The 23,769-nt window shown below is 51.3% G+C and overlaps 1 protein-coding gene across 1 annotated transcript; it reads left to right on the top strand.

The window, feature by feature from the left end:
- Window positions 1–261: 261 nt before the first annotated feature.
- On the top strand, window positions 262–8,011 carry TRIM72 (tripartite motif containing 72). The gene is made up of 7 exons (XM_058680705.1): window positions 262–466; window positions 1,377–1,773; window positions 5,170–5,265; window positions 5,353–5,583; window positions 5,933–5,955; window positions 6,597–6,715; window positions 7,121–8,011. Exons 2-7 carry the CDS (start codon window positions 1,384–1,386, stop codon window positions 7,693–7,695), a joined length of 1,434 nt encoding a protein of 477 aa, XP_058536688.1. The 5' UTR covers window positions 262–466; window positions 1,377–1,383; the 3' UTR covers window positions 7,696–8,011.
- Window positions 8,012–23,769: the final 15,758 nt, after the last annotated feature.

Raw genomic sequence — 23,769 nt, 5'->3', positions numbered from 1 at the left:
CCAGGGACTGGGAAGAGAGGGAGGGAGGAGTGAGAGGGAAAGGGGAGATCTCCCCTGCCAATGTCCTGTCTCCTATGTGGCCTGAGAGGCTCTGCCTGTGGCTGGGTTTAAACTTGGGCTTCAGGCTGGGCAGACGGGCAGGACAGGTGGCCTTGACATGTGACGCCTGCTGGGCTGCTACTCAGCCTTCACTTTTAGAACAGTTTCCAGAAGTGATGGGATGGCAGGGAGGGGGGAGCAGTTAAATATAGCCTTGGGGGCTTTGGCTCAAGAGCAGAGGGTCTGTCCCGGTTGCTGCCTGCCATCACCCATGCTGTCCACTGCCAGCAGCCCGGTGAGGCTCCTGTGCCTGCGCTGAACCTGTCTTGTTGCTTGTTGGACACAGCGTTGCCCACACCACAGTTAGGCCTGACCCTAACTGCTCTTCTCCGCTGTCCCTTTTGGTCCCAGATATCCGACCAGAGCTGTGAGTCTCCTGGGCCTGGGCATGGAGGTGGGGGAGGGGAAGGGAAGGGGAGAGAGGGGAGGGCTGGGGTTGTTGGAGAGCTGGGAATGGGGCCTTTGGAGCACTCCAGGCTGGAGCTGAGGCCCAGGCCTTGGGTGAAAGGTCTCCTCCTGGGGAGCGGTCAGGGCAGTGAGTGGGAGGGTGGAACCTGAGTGTTGTTTAGGAACTGGGGTAGACAGGGCCTGATGGACTCCGTTTGAGACCTGCGGTGGAAGCTGCCTTGGCTAAAACCAGAGTCCCTCCCAATACCGGGCGTAACGCTGCTACTGCTGTTGTGCCGGATGTTTAGATCCCCAGAAAATCGTCGAGTCTTAAGTTGATGCTAAGTCTTAAAGGGCAGTTTATTCAGGTTAGCCCAGGTCTCCCAGGCACCTGCCCCAGCCCAGCAGGGCTCGGCGGGGGAGGGGCAGCTGCAGCAGGATCGGCAGGGCGGGGGTGGGGAGAAGAGGAGGGCCGAGGTTGAACAGCACAGTGTTCTTCTACATTTCAGCACAATTCCATATAATTGTACAGTCTTGATTGGTCAGTTTTAACTGTTAATTTTCAAAAAGAGCAAGTTGGCAGGCTTCTATTGGTGGGTTTGAAGCAAGCAACTTTCAAAAGGCACAAACGGATGAGTTATAGGGCGGTGAATCTTATCTAACTCCAGGGACCTCCTTCCTGACCCGCCTATGTGACCTGCCAGGTGTCCTGCCGGGTGTCACATAGACTGTCCGGCCTGGAGTTCACACAGCCCCCAGCCAAGCAATGAAGGCAGGACTCACAAAAGCAGAAAACATCTGGGTTCTTCACTGCTAGTACCTGTGCGACCACTGCTCCCCACCCTGCTATGGCGCAGCCCCGCTCTGACGGTCCCCTTCCTCCCCACCAGGCCCGCCATGTCGGCCGCGCCCGGCCTCCTGCACCAGGAGCTGTCCTGCCCGCTGTGCCTGCAGCTGTTCGATGCGCCCGTGACGGCCGAGTGCGGACACAGCTTCTGTCGCTCCTGCCTGACCCGTGTGGCCGGGGAGCCGGCGGCTGACGGCACCGTGAACTGCCCCTGCTGCCAGGCGCCCACGCGGCCGCAGGCGCTCAGCACCAACCTGCAGCTGGCACGCTTGGTGGAGGGACTGGCGCAGGTGCCGCAGGGCCACTGCGAGGAGCACCTGGACCCGCTGAGCATCTACTGCGAGCAGGACCGTGTGCTCGTGTGCGGCGTGTGCGCCTCGCTCGGGTCGCACCGTGGCCACCGCCTGCTGCCCGCTGCCGAGGCCCACTCGCGCCTCAAGGTGCGGACCCCTGGTCGTGGGGGATGGGGGGGGGTGATTGTCGAGGTCCGAGGGGGAGTGGAGTCTGGGCGGCTCGGCGCGGTTCCCGGGTCTTGAGGGCGGAAACGGCCAGGGCTCGTCACCGCCCCGCGCTTGGTGGGCGCTGCGCAAAGCCGGATCCCCGGCGGAGTCGGCGCCCGCGGCCCACGCACGGTTTGGCGGACCCGCCTGGCCATGCCGCCCGGCCGGCTCGTCTGGGACGATGAAGGGCATTGAGCTCCAGGAGCCGCCCAATCGTTAGCAAGTGCTCGGCGGGGGCGCACGCAGCTCCGAAGCTGCCCAACCGACGTTTGTCTGACAGCTCCCAGAATCGAACAAAGCGAAAGAGAGGGAGGTGGGAGGTGCAGGCTGATTTTTCTGATTGGGGCCTGAAGCTCTGACCGCCCTGGGAGCCCACACATAGGAGGGCCCGCCCAGCAGCCACCCATACAGTGGCAAATCGAGACACTTGGCGAGTGCTTGTGGCTCCCAGAGAGTGTGTGCCTACACAGGCCCCAAGGTTTGTCTTGGGCTGCGGAAGAATAAAACTACGATGCAGGGACGAAAGCAGGAGACGCAGAGGGGTCCTCGCTGGGGAGAGGCCATCACCAACTCCTATGACTGGTGTCACCCCGGCTCTCCCAGAGGGGGCAAACAGTGCCCTCAGGCCCCCATCCAAGCCTCCAGGCTTCACCAGGGCTCTCTCCCATCCCGCCTCACTCAAGTTGGCCCCAGGCAGGAGCCTATTCCACCCAGGAGCCCTCCAAGCCCAGCCTGGTGACCTTAGGACTCCCAATATTGCCCACCTTTATCTGCCTTTATCTGCTTTTATTTGTGACTTGGAACAGTGCCTGTGGCCAAGGGGACTCTGGGGACCAGGCTGGGTACTGTTCACCCTGCCCTGCCCTGGGTCCCAGTGGGACCTCAGGAAGGTGCGCCAAGAAGTGGGGAGGACCTGGGGCCTCAATGTGGAGGAGGAGGAGGAAGAAGAGGATGAGAAAGGAGGAAAGGAGGGCTAGGAGGAGGAGAAGGAAAAGGAATGGATGAGAAAGAGGAAGAAAGGAGGAGGAGTTGGATCTGGAGCCCATGTACCTGACTCCAGGGGTACAAGGGGGTCTCTTGGGCGATGGGGACTCGCATGGCCCCGGAAACGGTGCCTCTTCCTCCCTCTTCCTGTGCTTGCAGTGGTAGGTGATTAACCTGCCTGTGAGGTCCATGGTCTTCAGTGGCCTCTACCCTCTAACCATGAAACATTCTGGAAGCTGAGGTACAGACTGCTGCCCACAGCTTCAGCTTGAACTTCTGAGCTCCCGGGGCCAAGTCTTCCAGTGTCTCTAGGATGGCGCCCCATTTCTTCCCCGTAGCTTGACTCCTGCCACCCCTACGTTTCCAGGAGCCCCCACCCCAAGCCTGGAGCCACCAGCCTGCCATGGTCAATGGCAGGGGGTGCCATCCTCCTGCTGGGAGGTGGTGGAGCCATTGTGTGGAACAGTGAACTGAGGTAGGGAAGTTTTTTTAAAATTATTATTATCATTTTACGATACAGTTCCATAGGCCTTGGGATTTCCCTTGCCCCTAACCCAATTCCCCTCCCCCCACTGAGTTCCCCTATATTATTACTATAATATTATTCTTTATAAACAGTCATACGTCCACCATTACGGACATGGACAATGGCAGAGAGTCCTGCATCCTATTGTCAAGACATAGTTAATGGTTTCATTGGGAGTCCATCTTTGTCTGGAAGCACAGATGCATACTGCATTGTATCCTCACATCTGGATATGATAATCTCCATTACACAGTTACCATACGTCCCCTTAAATGAAAAGCCACAATACAAAATCAACAACAGGAAGAAAAATAGAAATTTACGCCATGAAGTTCTCAAGAGGTTTTGACAATTCAGCAATCCTGTACTGTTACAGTTGATCCCACCACTCCAATCGTGATGAAATCTCTCCAGAATCCACTGGCTGCCATGGTCCAACTTAGAGTCTCTGTCTTCCCAGATATTCATTGCCAACGCTTGGTTGGAGTAGTTGATCAATTTGTTCTGTCCTCTGTTGAGGTAGGGGACTAACGGAGTAGGACTGGAACCGATTCCAGGGCCAGGCACTTCCCCTGAAGAACCATAAGGGGCTCCCCTATGCCTGTATTTGAGGAACCACAGACTCAAAGGTCTCAGTTAGGATCCAGTCCACAGGAAGGTTTGATTGATGGGTGCAGGGGCCCCTGCGTTGCCTGTCTCCAGCGCCCAGGAGCATGCTGGGAGCCTGCCCGGGCTCAGGTTGAGGCTGGAGCCCTGTTTTTTTTTTTTTTTTTTTCTTTAAGATTTATTTATTTATTTATTTATTTATTTATTTATTTATTTGAAAGTCAGATTTACAAAAAGAAGGAGAGACAGAGAAAGATCTTCCATCCACTGGCTCACTCCCCAAGTGGCTACAATGGCCAGAGCTGAGCCGATCTGAAGCCAGCAGCCAGGAGCCTCCTCTGGGTCTCCCACACAGGTGCAGGGTTCCACAAGCAGGGAGCTGGATGGGAAGTGGAGCAGCTGGGACATGAACAGGTACCCATATGAGATCCTGGAGCATGCACAGAGAGGACTTTAGTCAGCAGGCTACTGCACTGGGCCCTGGAGCCTTAGTTTTGCACAAGACTTGGGAAGGTGGCATTTTTCTTTTCTTTTTTGAAAGATTTTAATTTTATCTCACAGTCAGATATACAGAGAGGAGGAGAGACAGAGAGGAAGATCTTCCATCCGATGATTCACTCCCCAAGTGGCCGTAACAGCTGGAGCTGAGTCAATCCAAAGCCAGGGTCCAGGAACCTCTTCCAGGTCTCCCACGTGGGTGCAGGGTCCCTAGGCTTTGGGCCATCCTCCCAGGCCACAAGCAGGAAGCTGCATGGAAGTGGGGCTGCTGGGATTAGAACCGGCACCCATATGGGATCCTGGTGCTTTCAAGGCGAGGATTTTAGCCACTGGGCAATGGCGCCAGGCCTGGAGGTGGCATTTCTTCCATCCAACATCCTTCCTTCACTCCTATACACCTGCTGTGTGCCCAGCTGTGTGAGATATTTGGGAAAGCAGTGCACACAGTGTGAGTCTTCCTCCCTAAGACCTGGGCTAACTGCTGAGCAGCAGTGACCAGAACAAGCGAGGGCCATGGATGTGTTCAGTCAGATACTGGGAAGGGAAGGCACCGCTAACCGTAGAACCAGTCTTGACTAGGACCCTTGGTGGGGTGGGTGGGCTAGTTGGTTTGGGAATGGGCAGATGGCTGGAGGAGCTGGCACCAAGGCAGAGCTGGGTGGGGGCAGAGGCGTGGCTTTGTGGTGGGGTCTCCCCATCACTTCTGTATGTCCCACTCCCAGTCGCAGCTCCCCCAGCAGAAGCTGCAGCTGCAGGAGGCATGCATGCGCAAGGAGAAGAGCGTGGCCACGCTGGAGCACCAGCTCGCAGAGGTGGAGGTAAGGGGCTTGGAGGGGCCGATCCCAAGGTGCACCTGTCACCCCAAGCCAAATGCTTTTCCCATTTTTCCTCTCTCCTCTGCCTAGGAAACAGTGCGGCAGTTCCGGGGAGCCGTGGGGGAGCAGCTAGGCAAGATGCGGCTGTTCCTGGCAGCCCTGGAGAGCTCACTGGAGCGCGAGGCGGAGCGTGTGCGGGCCGAGGCTGGGCTGGCCTTGCGGCGGGAGCTGGGTGGCCTGAACGCATACCTGGAGCAGCTGCGGCAGATGGAGAAGGTGCTGGAGGAGGTGGCCGACAAGCCGCAGACTGAGTTCCTCATGGTGAGTGAGTGATGACTTGGCCTCCCGGCACCTCACCACAGTTCAGGCCCCTTGAGGCAGGGGGGCCTCATCCCAATGTCACACAGGGGCCCTGCCACCCAGACTCATGGTCACGAGGGCAGGCCTCAGAGTGTTGTGCTATTTTGGTTTGGTTACTGCCCAAAGCAGCCACAGCAGGCACTGCTCCTATCAGATATGGAAGGAGCCTATGTTTGTCAGGACAACCTTGTAACAGGAAAGCAAAGGGAAAGTGCTAACCTTGACTTTCGGATGTCTGATCATCCACCCCGTCAGAAGTCTTGAGGGGTCCCTGGCTTGTCTTACCTTCCTTCTCTCTCTCTCTCTGCAGAAATACTGCCTGGTGACCAGCAGGTAAGAGCAACTGGCCCTGTCCTTTTGCCCATTCTGCCCCAGTCTCCTAGGGACACAGCTGGTACACCCTTAGGGGCTCCCACGTAGCCTGCCACCATATCCCTACACTTGACCATCACTGTAGAAATGAGGTAGACCTGGGCTCTACCCTCTGGGACCTCCCAGACTTGTTCTGTGAGGCTGATGTGGGCAGGGATGAGGGTGTAATTGTGTGTCTGGTGCTGCTGGAGAGGGAGGGAAGCCAGGCGAGGCTGCCTGGAGCAGTGGGCATTTGAACTGGACCGTGGAGGAATGGCCAAGAAGGAGCCAGGGCGGGGTCAGCAGGTGCTAAGACAGGCAAGTGGGTGAGAAGTTGGGCCTGGCAGAAGGGAATCGTGCAGTTTCTTCTTCTTGATTAGGGTGGTAATTAAATGTATCCATTTGATATTTGAGAGACATAGAAGCAGGGAGAGAAGCTCCTATTTCTAAGAAGGGGACTTTGGTGACCACCTCCTCCATCTGACCAGAGCTGTCCCATCTTCCCAAACATAAAACCCTAGTGTGATGCAGGCACATCCTGGACTGAGCCCCTCATCCTCCCATCGTGCGGGAGGGTCCTTCCTCCCTGTTCACAGACACCTCCCTTCCATCCCCTCCCTCAGGCTACAAAAGACCATGGCAGAATCACCCCTGCCTGCCCGACTGGACATCCAGCTGCCTATCATTTCGGATGACTTCAAGTTCCAGGTGTGGAAGAAGATGTTCCGAGCTCTGATGCCAGGTACTGGGAGGGATTGGCTCAGGATGGGCCTGTGTGTCCTTGTCTGCATGAGGCCCCCTGATCCCAGTTGGGAAGGATGAAGGTCCCACTGCCTGTTTTCCCTGGTGACTCCTTTACTCTGTGCTGGGAAGGGTCTCTGAGCATGTGCAATAGGGGATAGAGTCCCCTTAGCAGGTGGGGGGCAAGGACATGGATCTGAGCTGCTGACCCGTTGTGTGACCCCTGGTCAAGTCCTGCCCACAGCCCTCCTGCTCCTCCATTTGTACCCAAAAGCTCAGAGAGGAGTGGGTACTAAGCAGCCAGGGGCTCACCCTGGGATGCTTTTGAGACCCCCGGCAGCGGGGAGCGGTTGGTTGGGAGAGGAGCTCTTGGAAGGCGCAGGCCCTGACCGTTTGTCCTTGGCAGAATTGGAGGAGCTGACTTTCGACCAAAGCTCGGCGCACCCGAGCTTAGTGGTGTCACCCTGTGGTCGCCGGGTGGAGTGTTCGGAGCAGAAGGCGCCGCCCGCCGCGGAGGACCCACGCCAGTTCGACAAGGCGGTGGCCGTCGTGGCGCAGCAGCTGCTGGCGGAAGGCGAGCACTATTGGGAGGTGGAGGTGGGCGACAAGCCGCGCTGGGCACTGGGCGTGATGGCCGCCGAGGCCAGCCGCCGGGGCCGCCTGCACGCCGTGCCCTCGCAGGGTCTGTGGCTGCTGGGGCTGCGCGACGGCAAGACCCTGGAGGCGCACGTGGAGGCCAAGGAGCCGCGCGCGCTGCGCGCCCCGGAGCGGCGGCCCACGCGTCTGGGCCTCTACCTCAGCTTCGCCGACGGCGTCCTCGCCTTCTACGACGCCAGCAACGCCGACGCGCTCGAGCTGCTCTTTGCCTTTCACGAGCGCCTGCCGGGGCCCGTGTACCCCTTCTTCGATGTGTGCTGGCACGACAAGGGCAAGAATGCGCAGCCGCTGCTGCTCGTGGGGCGCGAAGGCCAGGAAGCCTGAGGCAGCCGGCGGGAAGAGGGCAGTGCCCAGGATTGGGTTGGATCCCGGGTGGGGTGTGGGGAGGTTGGCTGGGGTTGAACACAGAGCCCGAAGGGGCTTCGGGACAGTTCTGAGAAGGGTGGGTGTTGGTATGGGGCAGAAGACAGGGTGTGTGTGGGGGTGTTGGGGTCACTTGGTAGGTAAGAGAGGTCAAGGTCAGGGATGGAGGAGGCATAAGGGTTCCAGAAGCTCAAGGTGAGGGAGGTAGGGAGAAGGAACCAGGTTGGGGAAGGATTGAGGGTGGTAATTCAACCTCACCTTCTCATCTCTCTCTCCCCCTCCCCCGCTCTCCTCCCTCTTCCCCCTTTGAGTCTTGGGGCCAGAGTCCAGGCCGGTGCTTCAAAAGGTTTTCCCCTTTATAAGTTCTCCAACCTGAGCATTTCAGTTCCAGTTACGCTACACAGTTTGTGAACGTTGGCACCCAGTGTGTTTCCAGGTGCCTGGAAGGCCACTGGCTGAAGCAGGGCCACGTTGGGGCATCCACAGACTGCTGTCTGCCCCTCCCCTCCTCCCCTTGCTGCTTAGGCAGACACAGCTGTGGACCCAGAGCCACTCCCCCACCTTTGCCTCTGGACTGTTTGCCACGGGTTCTTGGAGGTTAGGAAGTCCCCAACTTTCCAGTCAAGAGCAGGTGCCTGAAGCTAACTGTGCTTTGGGTCCTGCTGCTTTGGCAGGTGGAGGACACTCCCGCTGCCCCGTCTTCTGTTTTTCACTTGAGACCCATGTGTTGAACCCTGGAGGCACCACTGATGCCCAGTGCCAGAGTCCTCCTTCCTTGCAGGAGAGGCCTTTAGAGACTCAGGGGGTGACAGTGGGGGCTGCTAACCTTCCCACCTGCGGGAGGTTGATGCCTGGTGCTGGGGCTGCTGCACCTGCTGAGGCCACACCAGCATGGGGAAGCACTGGGGACCCCTGCTAGCTGGTATTAATGTGGGATTTTTCTGGGTGGGGGCTGTTTCACCTGGGCTTAACCAGGTGAAAGAAAGTTGGGGACTTGAAGGACCTGAAAATCCAGCTAAGGAGTGAAGGTCCCTGAGAGAACCCCCATTAGAGCCGCTTCATTGTAGAATCTTCTTTGTGCTAGGAAATCAAGCAGTGTTGTATGAGAATAGATGGTGATCAATAACCGTGAATAAAAATGATTGTATCTGGACTCCTTCGTGTTTAAGTCGGCCTGGGGGGACAAGCGCCCAGTTGCCAGCAGTGGCCTCTTGTCCCTTTAACCTTCAGTCTAGACCAAACTGACTCGCAGCCACTGGCCATGTTCAGCAACATCCCGAAGCTCTACAGAAGGAGGCCTTGGCGTTTGGGCTTGGCCTGCCAGGCACCTGTGCTGTGAGGTCTCTGCATCCTGACTTGCTGCTCCTGTGCTCACACAGCTCTGCCTGCCTGGGCCCTCTGCCTCCCCCTTTTCCTTCAGGTTTTTCCTGAATGCCGCCTCCCCCAGCCACTTCTCTTTTGCCCTTCTAGGCCTCACAAGAGAGCTGGTGGTTGCTCTCTGCTCTAGACCGGCAGGCACGTGATGTTCATCTTGTGTCACTGAGCTGCCCACACCTGGCATGTAGGTCATGGGCGTTAGAAGCAGGTGGCAGAGTCCAGGAGCCCCAGGAAGTTGGTATGCTGGGAGCTGCAGGTGCTGATATAGGAGTCAGGGAACAAGGCTTTTTTTTTTTCCTTTTAAAATTTATTATTAACTGTGGGTTTTGCTATGACTCCTCTGACCCCAGAGGTGCAACAACCGCCTCAAATACAATGCAGCTCCTGGAGAAGATAGAATCCCCAGAAGAACTACATCAAAGACCTGAAAAACCTGATATGCTGTTAATATGCTTTTTATTTCATGTGGGCCTGACGCCGTGGCCTAATGGCTAAAGTCCTTGCCTTGAAGGCACTGGGATCCCATATGGGCGCCGGTTCTAATCCCGGCAGCTCCACTTCCCATCCAGCTCCCTGCTTGTGGCCTGGTAAAGCAGTCGAGGACGGCCTTGGGACCCTGCACCCATGTGGGAAACCTGGAGGAAGTTCCTGGCTCCTGGCTTTGGATCGGTGCATCACTGGCCGTTGCGCTCACTTGGGGAGTGAATCATTGGATGGAAGATCTTCCTCTCTATCTCTCCTCCTCTCTATATATCTGACTTTGTAATAAAAATAAAATAAATCTTAAAAAAATATGCTTTTTATTCCACGCTAGGTCGGGAGGGCAGAGAAATCTTCCACCTTCTTAGAGTGTGAGAGAAAGACGTTAAGTATAATCTATCAAGATAGTAACAGGTGACTTATAAATAACAGATTCTAAACCGCATTAGACATTCACAAAATATAGAGACAAAGGTAGGACACAAGAGTGATCCTGACAGCCTCTTAACAGGAGGTCATGTGCACAGAGTAGAAGGGGACACCAGAGCGGAACAAGAGGATAAGAAGAGGTCGATATCCCAGTCCCGGAGATACCAGAAACCTCCCAAGTGTTTTTGCCACAGAAGCAGTGGATATGTCATCAAGGATTGTCAGTACGGGCACCAAGGACCATATCCCAACTACCAAGGAGATCACAGGGAATTTGAACGCCCTCGCAGGCTGAGAACTCTGAGGTCAGCCAGTTCCTATCGGATCGCCCATGTGGGACTGAAGTAGCCCAGAGCCCTCCACATAGGGTCTGATGACATTGGAACAACAGAGAGGAGCCCTGGGAGGTCCTCAGAGACAGAAGAATTGTAAATTTCCTTCTGGACTCAGGAGAGGAGCTTTCTCTGGTCTTTAGTTAGTTCCAACCTTGGCTCCCCATACCCTCTGGCAATGACCATCAGGGTCACTCAGGAGCCCCATAATTAGCTCAAATAGAGAGAGAGACTAATATGGAAAGATTTGAACAGATAGGAGAAAGTCAACTGGCCTATAATTACTCAGCCTGTACCTTACCGGTCAGGCTCCTGACTTGGCCTTTCTTAGAACCCTAACTAGATAGGAAGCAGGGTTCAGTTATCCTGCACTAGCTAGGAAGTTGGAGATTTCTCTGTGTACCCATCTAAGACATTTCAACTCCTCAGTTGTTAATATATGACTTGTTAGAAATATAAATCAGTCTCGATTATCCTAAAATGCATGACATTCTGTAAAAACTTGCTTGAATACTATACACTGCTAAATACAAATATAATAATAATAATGAAAGAGAAAATAATAACACTCACTAAAACCAAAGGCAAATATGAAGATCACCTCAGTAAAATAACAACAGAAGACTAAGTCAAACAATGAACAACCCTAAAACGACAGGGCCAAAATACCACCTATTCATATTTACCCTGAACGTAAATGGCTTAAACCCATTAATCCAATGGCATAAATTAGTATCTGGATCAAAAATACAAAATTCATCTATCTGTTGCCTGCAGGAAACATATTGAACCAACAAAGATCAACAGAATCTGTATCTCATGGATTTTGATGTTTTTGTTTTTATTTTCATTTCTTCAAAGCAGTTTGTTTTTTTCATTAAATACTACAATGACTCATAAGTCATACCATGTTTTTCTTTTTTTAAGATTTATTTATTTTTATTACAAAGTCAGATATACAGAGAGAAGGAAAGACAGACAGGAAGATCTTCCGTCCGATGATTCACTCCCCAAGTGACTGCAACGGCCATTGCTATGCCAGTCTGAAGCCAGCAGCCAGGAACTTCCTCCAGGTCTCCCACACGAGAGCAGGGTCCCAAGGCTTTGGGCCATCCTCGACTGCTTTCCCAGGCCACAAGCAGGAAGCAGGATGGGAAGTGGAGCTGCCGGGATTAGAACCGGTGCCCATATGGGATCCCGGCACTTTTAAGGCGAGGATTTTAGCCAGTAGGCCACTGTGCTGGGCCCAAGTCATACCATGTTTTCAAGAAGGTCCTTGATATTCTTCATTGTTGCAGTTACTGGTGCAATTCTTGGTACTCATCTCTAAAGAATATTGCTGTCTTCTTCCATAACCACTATACTAGGATCATGATCATATCAACAATAATTTCTTTTAAAAATTGTATTGTATTTATTTAAAAGGAGAGAGAGAGAGGGAGAGAGAGCTAGTGAGCAAGCTTTTCTATTCAGTGACTCACTTTCCAAATAGCTGCAATGGCTAAGGCTGAGCTGGTACAAAGCCAGGAGCCAGAAGTTTCTTGCCGCTCTCCTACATGAGTGCAGGGGCCCAAATGTTTGGAACATTCTCTATGCTCTCCCGAGTGCATTACCAGGGAGCTAAATTAGAAGTGGAACAGCCAGGACTTGAACCAGTGTCCATATGGGATGCTGATGATGTGGCTACAACAATTATACCTAAATATCATCCAATCCTGGGGTCTTTTTTTTTTTTTAAAGATTTATTTATTTTTATTGCAAAGTCAGCTATACAGAGAGAGGAGGAGAGCAGAGAGCAAGATCTTCCGTCCGATGATTCACTCCCCAAGTGAGCCGCAACGGGCAGGTGCGCGCCGATCCGATGCCGGGAACCAGGAACCTCTTCCAGGTCTCCCACACGGGTGCAGGGTCCCAAAGCTTTGGGCCGCCCTCAACTGCTTTCCCAGGCCACAAGCAGGGAGCTGGATAGGAAGTGGAGCTGCTGGGATTAGAACCGGCGCCCATATGGGATCCCGGGGGTGCTCAAGACGAGGACTTTAGCCATTAGGCCACGCCGCCGGGCCCCAATCCTGGGGTCTTAACCTGGTAATTATTGGGTTTAGTCCATGGGCTCCCAAGTACTTATGTAAAATAGTTTATTATCTGCTGGATCTGTCGATGCATTTTTCAAAAGATTTATTTTATTTTTATTGGAAAGTCATATATGCAGAGAGGAGGAGAGACAGAGAGAAAAAACTGTCTGATGATTCACTCCCCAAGTGGCTGCAACGGCTGGAGCTGCGCTGATCTGAAGCCAGGAGTCTCTTCCGGGTCTCCCATGCAGGTGCAAGGTTCCAAGGTTTTTGGGCCGTCCTTGACTGCTTTTCCAGGTTACAAGCAGGGAGCTGGATGGAAAGCGGGGCTGCTGGGATTAGAACTGGCTTTCATGTGGGATTCCAGCACGTGCAAGGTGAGGACTTTAGTCACTAGGCTACTGTGCTGGGTCTGTCGATGCATTTTTAAAAGATTTACATATTTTTGTTAGAAAGATTTACAGAGAGAAAGAAAGAGAGAAAGATCTTCCATCTGTAGATTCACTTCCCAAATGGCTGCAACAGCCAGAGCTGAACTGAAGCCAGGAGCTTCTTCTGGGTCTCCCACACGGGTGCAGGGTCCCAAGGCTTTGGGCCATCCTCAACTGCTTTCCCAGGCCACAAGCAGGGAGCTGGATGGGAAACGGGGCCGCCAGGATATGAACCAGCGCCCATATGAGATTCCGGCACATGCAAGTCGAGGACTTCAGCCGCTAGGCTACTGTGCCGAGCCTGATTTCTCTCTCTTCCCTTCCTTGCTGAACTTTGCCTTTCAAATAAAGACAAATAAAAAAACAAAAACCACCAGCTTTCCATTTTGGAAGGACTTATTCTGATTTCTTTTCTTCCTGTGTAATGTTCCGCCTTCTCTATTGTTAGTAACTGTGTTTCAGCTCTGTTGCTAGTAACTGTTTCCGCCTCACTGTTGCATTCCAGCTGTCTCCACCCCCTTTGGGTGGGTCCAACCCTCTCGGCTGTCCCACGCGGTTGGCACACTTTTTCAGCTCTTGCAAGACCCTGGTGCCTCAAAGCAGGGGCTCTGTGGTGTCCCGGGCTGGGGCTGAGTCACACTGACAGCACATTTCAACATCATCCTTCTGTCATCCTTCTGATGCATGCTTAGTTTGCTCTCATTTGAACTTCCCCACAGCACCTCTGTGGCCGACCTTGAACTCATGGGGAGCCGGAGTGGTTTTCTCACTCTTGAGGGTCCTTGTAGCCTCCTTGGTTGTCTAGATTTAGGGTAGCTGAGGCAAAGATTTGGGTTCAAGTAGTTTGTTTGGGAGGTTCAGCACATTTGAGCGATGCCAGGGATGGGGGACACCCAGTGAAGGTGCACTGTGGAGGCAGCTGGCGCTGACAGGACCTTACACATCTCTGGGAAGTGATGAAGATCACAGACCTTGAAATGAACTCAACCCAGGTGTGTGAGAGGCAGCTGGGGAATTCCCATGGAAACACTTGAAAAAGGAGTGTGGTCCAGCTGGTTATCGCCACCTGCAATGCTGACACATCACAGTGCCTGAGTTCTCACCGATCCACTTCCCATCTGGCTCCCTGCTTGTGGCCTGGGAAAGCAGCTGAGGACGGCCCAAAGCTTTGCATCCCTGCACCAGCGTGGGAGACCCTGAAGAAGCTCCTGGCTCAGCTCTGGCCATTGCGACCATTTGGGGGAATGAAACAGACGATAGAAGATCTCTTTTTCTGTTTCTTCCTCTTTGTCACTCTGCCTTTCAATAATTATTTCTTTTTAAAAAGATGTTTATTGGGCCTGGCGTGATGGCTCAATTTGCTAATCCTCCCATTATAAATGCTTGAATTCCATATGGACACCTGTTCCTGTCCCAGCTGTTACACTTCCCATCCAGCTCTCTGTTTGTGGCCTGGGAAAGCTGTAGAGGACCGCCCAAATCCTTGGGCCCCCTGCACCTGTGTGGGAGACCTGGAAGAAGATCCTGGCTCCTGGCTTCAGATTGGTTTAGCTCTGGCTATGTGGACATTTGGAGAGTGAACCAGTAGATGGAAGATTTTTCTCGCAGTCTCTCCTTCTCTCTGCAAACCTGTCTTTCCAATAAAAATAAAGCTTTTTTTTTTTTTTTTTTTTTAAAGAAAGTGATTGTGAGCTGCTTCTGGCTGTGGGTTTGATATTCACAGCTCTGCGGTGTTGGCCCTCTGGCCTGCAGGGAGAGCAGCTATCTAGCAGTGGGGCGAGGTGGGGAGAGAAGGTGCCAGGGTGCTTTGTTTCTAGATTTCCAGTGCCTGATATGCTGCATACACACTCTTTAAAGAATGAATGCACTGAAGACTTTGAACAAATGAGTGAGGACTTTGTTCATTCAACAGAAACGGTCCAGCAAGGGATTGAATCAGCCGCAGTGATCCGTCTCTAGAGGAGATCATTTTTCTTGATAAGAGGGCTTCATTTTCAGGTGGCAAAGGGGAAGTGAGGAGAAAGCGAGATCAGGAAAGGGGAACTTCATGATTCAGCTCAGCCTGCTGTGAAATCCATGGGAGGAGCCTTCATCATGCCGCCAGGCTTCCGCCTTGTCCGGCCCGGAGTCGCCCGCTGCTCTGGTTGTTGTCACAGGATGCGCTGGCCAATGTTCGGGCTGGGATCACCACGGTGCGTAGCCCAAGCTGGAGAGTACATTCTGAATGCCAGTTATGAGCATTTCGTCTCTGGTACCTTACAACCCTGCGTACCGGGTGCTGTGTCTTGAGATTGATGCTTTCTCCTTGAGGTTTTTTGATGAGAAGAACTTGGCCATTTGCAGCCATTGTCTCCAGATTTTCTTTTCTCCCCGAACATGTCTCAGTCAGAGAACAGTGTACGTCCTTTCTGCCCCTTTTGTGCTGTGGTTTTTGTCAAAGGCACTTTTGTGCTTAAAGAGCTATATTCTGTTTCTGAGAGTTAGTTGTCAACATACCTCTAGTAATGCTACCTTATCAGTTCCACTCATTCCTATCTTCATAACCAAAACTGAGCCACAGCTTTCTAGATATTTTCAAGATCTAGGTCCTCCCCACCCCTCCTGGTGCTCACTGGCAGTATTCTTTCCTCTTCTCAAATTCTGATTTGTTTCTGGACTCCATGCCTTACCTCTGAAACCTTCCTGCCCACTCTCCCCCTAAACAGCTTTCATTCTCAAGCTTGTGGCCAGAGGTCTCCAAGCTGAGGTGCCTGGGATCCCCATGATCCCTCATGAAGCCACACTTCCTCTTGCTCTGTGCACAGGAAATGTCAAACCCAGATGTTCCCCATTCTAGACGCAAGGGCCAGCCTCTTTCCCTCCCTTGCTTCAGCTTTGACACTGAGCTTTGGGCTGCATTGTTACTCTTGTTCTTGGTTGCGATGGGTCTCTGTCTTTCCCTTCCATTTTAATTAAAAGACATAGAGAGGGCCACAACAGCCGGTGCTCCTCCGAGCCAAAGCCAGGAGCCAGGAACTTCCTCCAGGTCTCCCATGCGGGTGCAGGGTCCCAAGGCTCTGGGCCATCCTTGATTGCTTTCCCAGGCCACAAGCAGGGAGCTGGATGGGAAGTGGAGCTGCAGGTGTTAGAACCCATATGGGAAGGTGAGGACTTTAGCCGCTAGGCTACCGTGCCAGTCCCAAAGGATGACCTTGATGCGGAGGGGGGAAAGACTACCCTAAGTAGATAACCTGCAGAAGGGGTCCAGTTGTCTAAGTATCCACTGAGGAAGTCCCTGTTGCAGGGTAGGGGAAGGCCCAGGTGTGCAAACTGCTGCCATGTTTCCCCGCCCACTGCATGGTTGTGCCCCTCCCCCTCTCGCCCTCTGGGCGCTCCTTGCTCCCTTCCTTCTCTCTGCCTCTCAGTCCCCTCGTGCCTGCACCTGTCCTGTCAGGTCTCCCTCCCTACCCTTGTTTGCTGGCTCCTTGTCCTCCACATAACTGCACGGTGGTCTATTTTGTCTTTTCCTACTCTAAAATAAGTGTTTAAGCCAGGGAGCTATCTATAGCTATATACATAAGAATAACTATAGGTCCATAGAGATCTCCCATCTCGTAGCTCACTGAATGTCCTCAAAAGCCAAGACCAGGCTAGGCTGAAGCCGGGAGCCAAGAGTTCCATTCAGGTCTCCCATGTGGGTGCCAGGAGTCTTGCCCCTTGGGCCATCTGCCATTGTTTTCCCAGGCCATTAGTAGGGAGCTGATGGAAAGTGGAGTGGCCATAACTGAAACCAGTGATCACATGAGATGCCTGTTGTTCCACTTGGGACCCAGGGCTATGCCTTCTCTCTTCCCAACAGAATCTCCATTTCTTACCTTCACCTACACAGATCAATGACTGCTGTACTGCTGTCTACCACTGGTGGGGAAACTTGTTCTGCCAAGAGCCATTTGTATATTTATAATATCAAGCATGGGCTATACAAAATTATCAACCTAAGGATTAGCCTATCTTATAGATTTACTGAATTGCAAGTCCTGCCTGGGCTCGCCTTGGCTGGGCCAGACCAGCCTTCTAGCCTTCTGCAGCCTAGGGGCAGATGTCTCCAGCCCATGGGATGCTTGAAATTTGCTTCACTTATCATTCTCAAAGAAACTTGCCACACAAGGATCCACCCTCCTGGCAAGTCCCTGGGAAGTACAAAGAATAATACCTCAGTTTTCCATTGTGCCAATTTGCCAAGAAAGGTTCCATCAGAAAGCTATCCCCAGCCTCTGGGGTCAGCTGGGGATTAAGATCCTAGCTCTAAGGATGTGACCTTGTGTCAGGTTACTCTCTGAGCCTCTCTGCCGTCAACTGGAGAGTGGGTTATGGACATCACTCCTTGAGATTGATGCAACAAACAAGATGTCAAAGACTGCAGGATCCGGACCCAGCTTGATAGTGAAAGTGGTTGAGGTTCTCACCTTGAGCGTGCCGGGATCCCATATGGGCGCCGGTTCTAATCCTGGCAGCCCCACTTCCCATCCAGCTCCCTGCTTGTGGCCTGGGAAAGCAGCTGAGGACGGCCCAAAGCTTTGCATCCCTGCACCAGCGTGGGAGACCCTGAAGAAGCTCCTGGCTCAGCTCTGGCCATTGCGACCATTTGGGGGAATGAAACAGACGATAGAAGATCTCTTTTTCTGTTTCTTCCTCTTTGTCACTCTGCCTTTCAATAATTATTTCTTTTTAAAAAGATGTTTATTGGGCCTGGCGTGATGGCTCAATTTGCTAATCCTCCCATTATAAATGCTTGAATTCCATATGGACACCTGTTCCTGTCCCAGCTGTTACACTTCCCATCCAGCTCTCTGTTTGTGGCCTGGGAAAGCTGTAGAGGACCGCCCAAATCCTTGGGCCCCCTGCACCTGTGTGGGAGACCTGGAAGAAGATCCTGGCTCCTGGCTTCAGATTGGTTTAGCTCTGGCTATGTGGACATTTGGAGAGTGAACCAGTAGATGGAAGATTTTTCTCGCAGTCTCTCCTTCTCTCTGCAAACCTGTCTTTCCAATAAAAATAAAGCTTTTTTTTTTTTTTTTTTTTTAAAGAAAGTGATTGTGAGCTGCTTCTGGCTGTGGGTTTGATATTCACAGCTCTGCGGTGTTGGCCCTCTGGCCTGCAGGGAGAGCAGCTATCTAGCAGTGGGGCGAGGTGGGGAGAGAAGGTGCCAGGGTGCTTTGTTTCTAGATTTCCAGTGCCTGATATGCTGCATACACACTCTTTAAAGAATGAATGCACTGAAGACTTTGAACAAATGAGTGAGGACTTTGTTCATTCAACAGAAACGGTCCAGCAAGGGATTGAATCAGCCGCAGTGATCCGTCTCTAGAGGAGATCATTTTTCTTGATAAGAGGGCTTCATTTTCAGGTGGCAAAGGGGAAGTGAGGAGAAAGCGAGATCAGGAAAGGGGAACTTCATGATTCAGCTCAGCCTGCTGTGAAATCCATGGGAGGAGCCTTCATCATGCCGCCAGGCTTCCGCCTTGTCCGGCCCGGAGTCGCCCGCTGCTCTGGTTGTTGTCACAGGATGCGCTGGCCAATGTTCGGGCTGGGATCACCACGGTGCGTAGCCCAAGCTGGAGAGTACATTCTGAATGCCAGTTATGAGCATTTCGTCTCTGGTACCTTACAACCCTGCGTACCGGGTGCTGTGTCTTGAGATTGATGCTTTCTCCTTGAGGTTTTTTGATGAGAAGAACTTGGCCATTTGCAGCCATTGTCTCCAGATTTTCTTTTCTCCCCGAACATGTCTCAGTCAGAGAACAGTGTACGTCCTTTCTGCCCCTTTTGTGCTGTGGTTTTTGTCAAAGGCACTTTTGTGCTTAAAGAGCTATATTCTGTTTCTGAGAGTTAGTTGTCAACATACCTCTAGTAATGCTACCTTATCAGTTCCACTCATTCCTATCTTCATAACCAAAACTGAGCCACAGCTTTCTAGATATTTTCAAGATCTAGGTCCTCCCCACCCCTCCTGGTGCTCACTGGCAGTATTCTTTCCTCTTCTCAAATTCTGATTTGTTTCTGGACTCCATGCCTTACCTCTGAAACCTTCCTGCCCACTCTCCCCCTAAACAGCTTTCATTCTCAAGCTTGTGGCCAGAGGTCTCCAAGCTGAGGTGCCTGGGATCCCCATGATCCCTCATGAAGCCACACTTCCTCTTGCTCTGTGCACAGGAAATGTCAAACCCAGATGTTCCCCATTCTAGACGCAAGGGCCAGCCTCTTTCCCTCCCTTGCTTCAGCTTTGACACTGAGCTTTGGGCTGCATTGTTACTCTTGTTCTTGGTTGCGATGGGTCTCTGTCTTTCCCTTCCATTTTAATTAAAAGACATAGAGAGGGCCACAACAGCCGGTGCTCCTCCGAGCCAAAGCCAGGAGCCAGGAACTTCCTCCAGGTCTCCCATGCGGGTGCAGGGTCCCAAGGCTCTGGGCCATCCTTGATTGCTTTCCCAGGCCACAAGCAGGGAGCTGGATGGGAAGTGGAGCTGCAGGTGTTAGAACCCATATGGGAAGGTGAGGACTTTAGCCGCTAGGCTACCGTGCCAGTCCCAAAGGATGACCTTGATGCGGAGGGGGGAAAGACTACCCTAAGTAGATAACCTGCAGAAGGGGTCCAGTTGTCTAAGTATCCACTGAGGAAGTCCCTGTTGCAGGGTAGGGGAAGGCCCAGGTGTGCAAACTGCTGCCATGTTTCCCCGCCCACTGCATGGTTGTGCCCCTCCCCCTCTCGCCCTCTGGGCGCTCCTTGCTCCCTTCCTTCTCTCTGCCTCTCAGTCCCCTCGTGCCTGCACCTGTCCTGTCAGGTCTCCCTCCCTACCCTTGTTTGCTGGCTCCTTGTCCTCCACATAACTGCACGGTGGTCTATTTTGTCTTTTCCTACTCTAAAATAAGTGTTTAAGCCAGGGAGCTATCTATAGCTATATACATAAGAATAACTATAGGTCCATAGAGATCTCCCATCTCGTAGCTCACTGAATGTCCTCAAAAGCCAAGACCAGGCTAGGCTGAAGCCGGGAGCCAAGAGTTCCATTCAGGTCTCCCATGTGGGTGCCAGGAGTCTTGCCCCTTGGGCCATCTGCCATTGTTTTCCCAGGCCATTAGTAGGGAGCTGATGGAAAGTGGAGTGGCCATAACTGAAACCAGTGATCACATGAGATGCCTGTTGTTCCACTTGGGACCCAGGGCTATGCCTTCTCTCTTCCCAACAGAATCTCCATTTCTTACCTTCACCTACACAGATCAATGACTGCTGTACTGCTGTCTACCACTGGTGGGGAAACTTGTTCTGCCAAGAGCCATTTGTATATTTATAATATCAAGCATGGGCTATACAAAATTATCAACCTAAGGATTAGCCTATCTTATAGATTTACTGAATTGCAAGTCCTGCCTGGGCTCGCCTTGGCTGGGCCAGACCAGCCTTCTAGCCTTCTGCAGCCTAGGGGCAGATGTCTCCAGCCCATGGGATGCTTGAAATTTGCTTCACTTATCATTCTCAAAGAAACTTGCCACACAAGGATCCACCCTCCTGGCAAGTCCCTGGGAAGTACAAAGAATAATACCTCAGTTTTCCATTGTGCCAATTTGCCAAGAAAGGTTCCATCAGAAAGCTATCCCCAGCCTCTGGGGTCAGCTGGGGATTAAGATCCTAGCTCTAAGGATGTGACCTTGTGTCAGGTTACTCTCTGAGCCTCTCTGCCGTCAACTGGAGAGTGGGTTATGGACATCACTCCTTGAGATTGATGCAACAAACAAGATGTCAAAGACTGCAGGATCCGGACCCAGCTTGATAGTGAAAGTGGTTGAGGTTCTCACCTTGAGCGTGCCGGGATCCCATATGGGCGCCGGTTCTAATCCTGGCAGCCCCACTTCCCATCCAGCTCCCTGCTTGTGGCCTGGGCTTACAGCTCTGTTGGAAGCATTTGCGACTTGTTCACCTGTTTCCTCAGGTGACCAGGCAGAGAACCAGCCATGGTGTAGGTCAGAGAAATAGTCCTACCACAGGCTTCGCTTTGTGGGAGTCTCAGGGTTTCCACTGCTGTCACGATAGGGGCAGGTCACTTGCAGCTTGGCAATAATCATTTAGTCATCCTTAAGGTGGTTCAAGGGGTGAAAGCAGAAGCAGCTCAGGGCTTGACCTGATCAGCTCAGGGAAGAAAACCACTATTTTTCTTGAAATAGCACACAAAGCGAGTTAGTCATGTTGGCTGACACAAGAGAACCAGATCCTTCTAGAGTATTATTTTGCTCTGTTGGGATGGGGTGGGTTGAGGGGAGGCAGAGGTGGAAAAAGTAAGTAAGCCATCTGCTATTGCTTCCCCAGGTGCGTTAGCAGAATGCTGGAACCTGGAGCAACGCTGAGACTCAAAGCCCAGCCCTGTGGGATGCGGGCCTCTTGAAGCAGCATCTTAGACACTGTGCCAAGGCTGGCTCCTTACTCCGAGGTGAACAGTCTGTCCTGTGTCCTTGCGTATACCACAACTTGCTCATTCACTCATTCATTAGCAGACACTTGGACGGTTGCTACAGCTGGCTATTGTAAATTATACAGCTATGAACAAGGGATGAAAATATCTCTTTGAGGCTATGCTTTCAAGTATTGATGTGTGATTGCTGGATCACATGCTGACTTATTTTTGATGCACTTAATTTTTTTTCCTGAGAAGCTGCGTCATTTTACGTTCCCGCCACCAGTACATGAGAGTTCTAATTTTTCCACATTCTTGCTAGCAGTTATGTCTTCTTCTTTTTTTTTGAACTACTGTTCTGTAGAATTTCACACCCTTGTGGGTGTGGGGTAATGTGGTTTTGATTTGCATTATTTAATGTTGGGTGATATTGAACATTTTTTCATGTGCTCTTCGGCCATTTATATATATTTGCAGAAATATCTATTCAAGTCTTTTGCTCACTTTTTGAATTAGGCTGCTTATCTTTTCTTATTTTGGGGTTTTAGACATCTTCAGTATATTGCTGATATCAATCCTTGTCAGATATATGATATGATTTGACATATGATTATCTTCCATTCTGTGGGTTGCTTTTTGACTCTATAGTTTGTGCTTATCGAGAACGAAGACTTGTAAGTTTTATTAAGTACAACTTTCTATTTTTTTCTTTGGTTGCCTATGCCTTTGATGTCTTATTCATGAAATCATCACCAAGTCCAACACTCTTAAACTTTTCTTCCAAGAGTCCAGTTGTTTTAACTACTACGTTTGAGTGTCTGATCCTTCTTAAGTTCATTTTTTATAGATGCTGTTAGGTGAGAGTTCGACTTCTGAAAGTCTTTAAGAAATGCTCCTTAAGCTAGACCTCCTCAGTGGCTGAGATGGAGCAGTGCACAGCATATCCAGGAGCACATGGGGGATATGACAGTTCATTGGAGTCTGCAGGGGACACCTAGTACCATAACACAGGACAGAGGACAAATTGATCAACTACCCCAGTGAATATCAACTAGTGGATTCTGGAGAGATTTCATCATGCTCAGAGTGGCGAGATTGGCAGTACTTCAGAACTGCTGAACTATCAAAACCTCTTGAGTAGGACCCTTGGAGCATGCCCCACAGCGGGGACCTTGGGATGGCGGCTGGCGGCTGTCCTCCATCCCAGGGTGCAAAGGCCTTTGGGAGGCTGGGTGTGGCTTCTCCCCTTATCTTCCTCTTTCCCCCAGATATAGGAAGGAAAAAAAAAAAGAATGTGTAAATAATGGTCTCACCCACCTTCCTGTAGCCCTTGACCCTTATCACTCGAATCAACTATGTAAAAATCATCCAAAATAAAAATAATTATCTTTAAAAAAAGAAATGCTCTTTAGTTTTTGTTGTCACCCTCTCATATCCTTGGTTAATCCCAATTACTTTTATCCTTTTTTTTTTTTTTTACAACAGCTTCAAATAGATTAAAAGATTTTTTTTTTGTTCGTATTGTTCATTCTTAACACACAGAAAGGAAACCATCGGTAGGGTGTTGATCTTGCCTTTTGCCATTTTGATGAGTTCACTTATCAGTTCTAGAAGCTGCCTTTTTGTGAATCCTTAGGCTTTTCTACATGGAAGATCATGTTGTTTTTGAACAAGGATCCTTTTTCTTCTTCCTTTTCAGTTCGGATGACTGAACTTGCCCTTGACTTACTGGTGATTAATAGTGACAAACATGGGCATTCTTGCCCTGTTCCTCATTTTAAGAGTTTCCGACCATTCACTAATGAGCATGATGTTTGGTGTGAGGTATTTATATGTCGATTTTGTCATGTTGAGTTGGTTTCCTGTTGTTCCTGCCGAACAAAATGCTGACTTTTGTCAAGTGCTTTTTCTGCATTAATTGAGATGATGAGTTTGCAAATAACGTTCATAAGGGTAAGGGGTTTGTAGTTTTTATTTAAAGAGATTAATTTATTTGTAATGCATTGGAGTTGCACAGGTTCATTCCTCAAATAATCACAAAGGGATGGGATAGCTCAAAGCCAGGAGCTTCATCTGGGTCTCCCATTTGGGTGCAAGGGCTCAAGCACTTGGGCCGTCCTCTGGTACTTTCCCTGGCTCATTATCAAGGAGCTGAATTGGAAGTGGAAAGATGGGGACTCGAGTTGGCACCGTGTGGGAGGCTGGCATTGCAGATGTCTGCTGAACATGCTCCACCACAGCACAGGCCTCATCCTTTTCTTATTGTATTGTTGTCTGGTTCTGGTATCAGGGTAATGCTGGCTTTGTAGAATGAGTTAAGGGCTCTTTCCTCTCGAGTTTTCCAGAAGGATTTCAGGATTGGTGTTCACGTTCTAAATGTCTGGTAGAAAGTACACTGAGGTAATCAGATACAGCTTTTTTTTTTTTTTTAATCTGGAACCTGTCTTTAAAAAACTTATTTGAGGGAGGGAGAGGGAGACAGTGGATT

This window comes from Ochotona princeps, chromosome 24, assembly GCF_030435755.1.
Source record: "Ochotona princeps isolate mOchPri1 chromosome 24, mOchPri1.hap1, whole genome shotgun sequence".
In the NCBI taxonomy this organism is placed as follows: domain Eukaryota; kingdom Metazoa; phylum Chordata; class Mammalia; order Lagomorpha; family Ochotonidae; genus Ochotona; species Ochotona princeps.
This window is presented reverse-complemented; position numbering and strand designations above follow the sequence as displayed.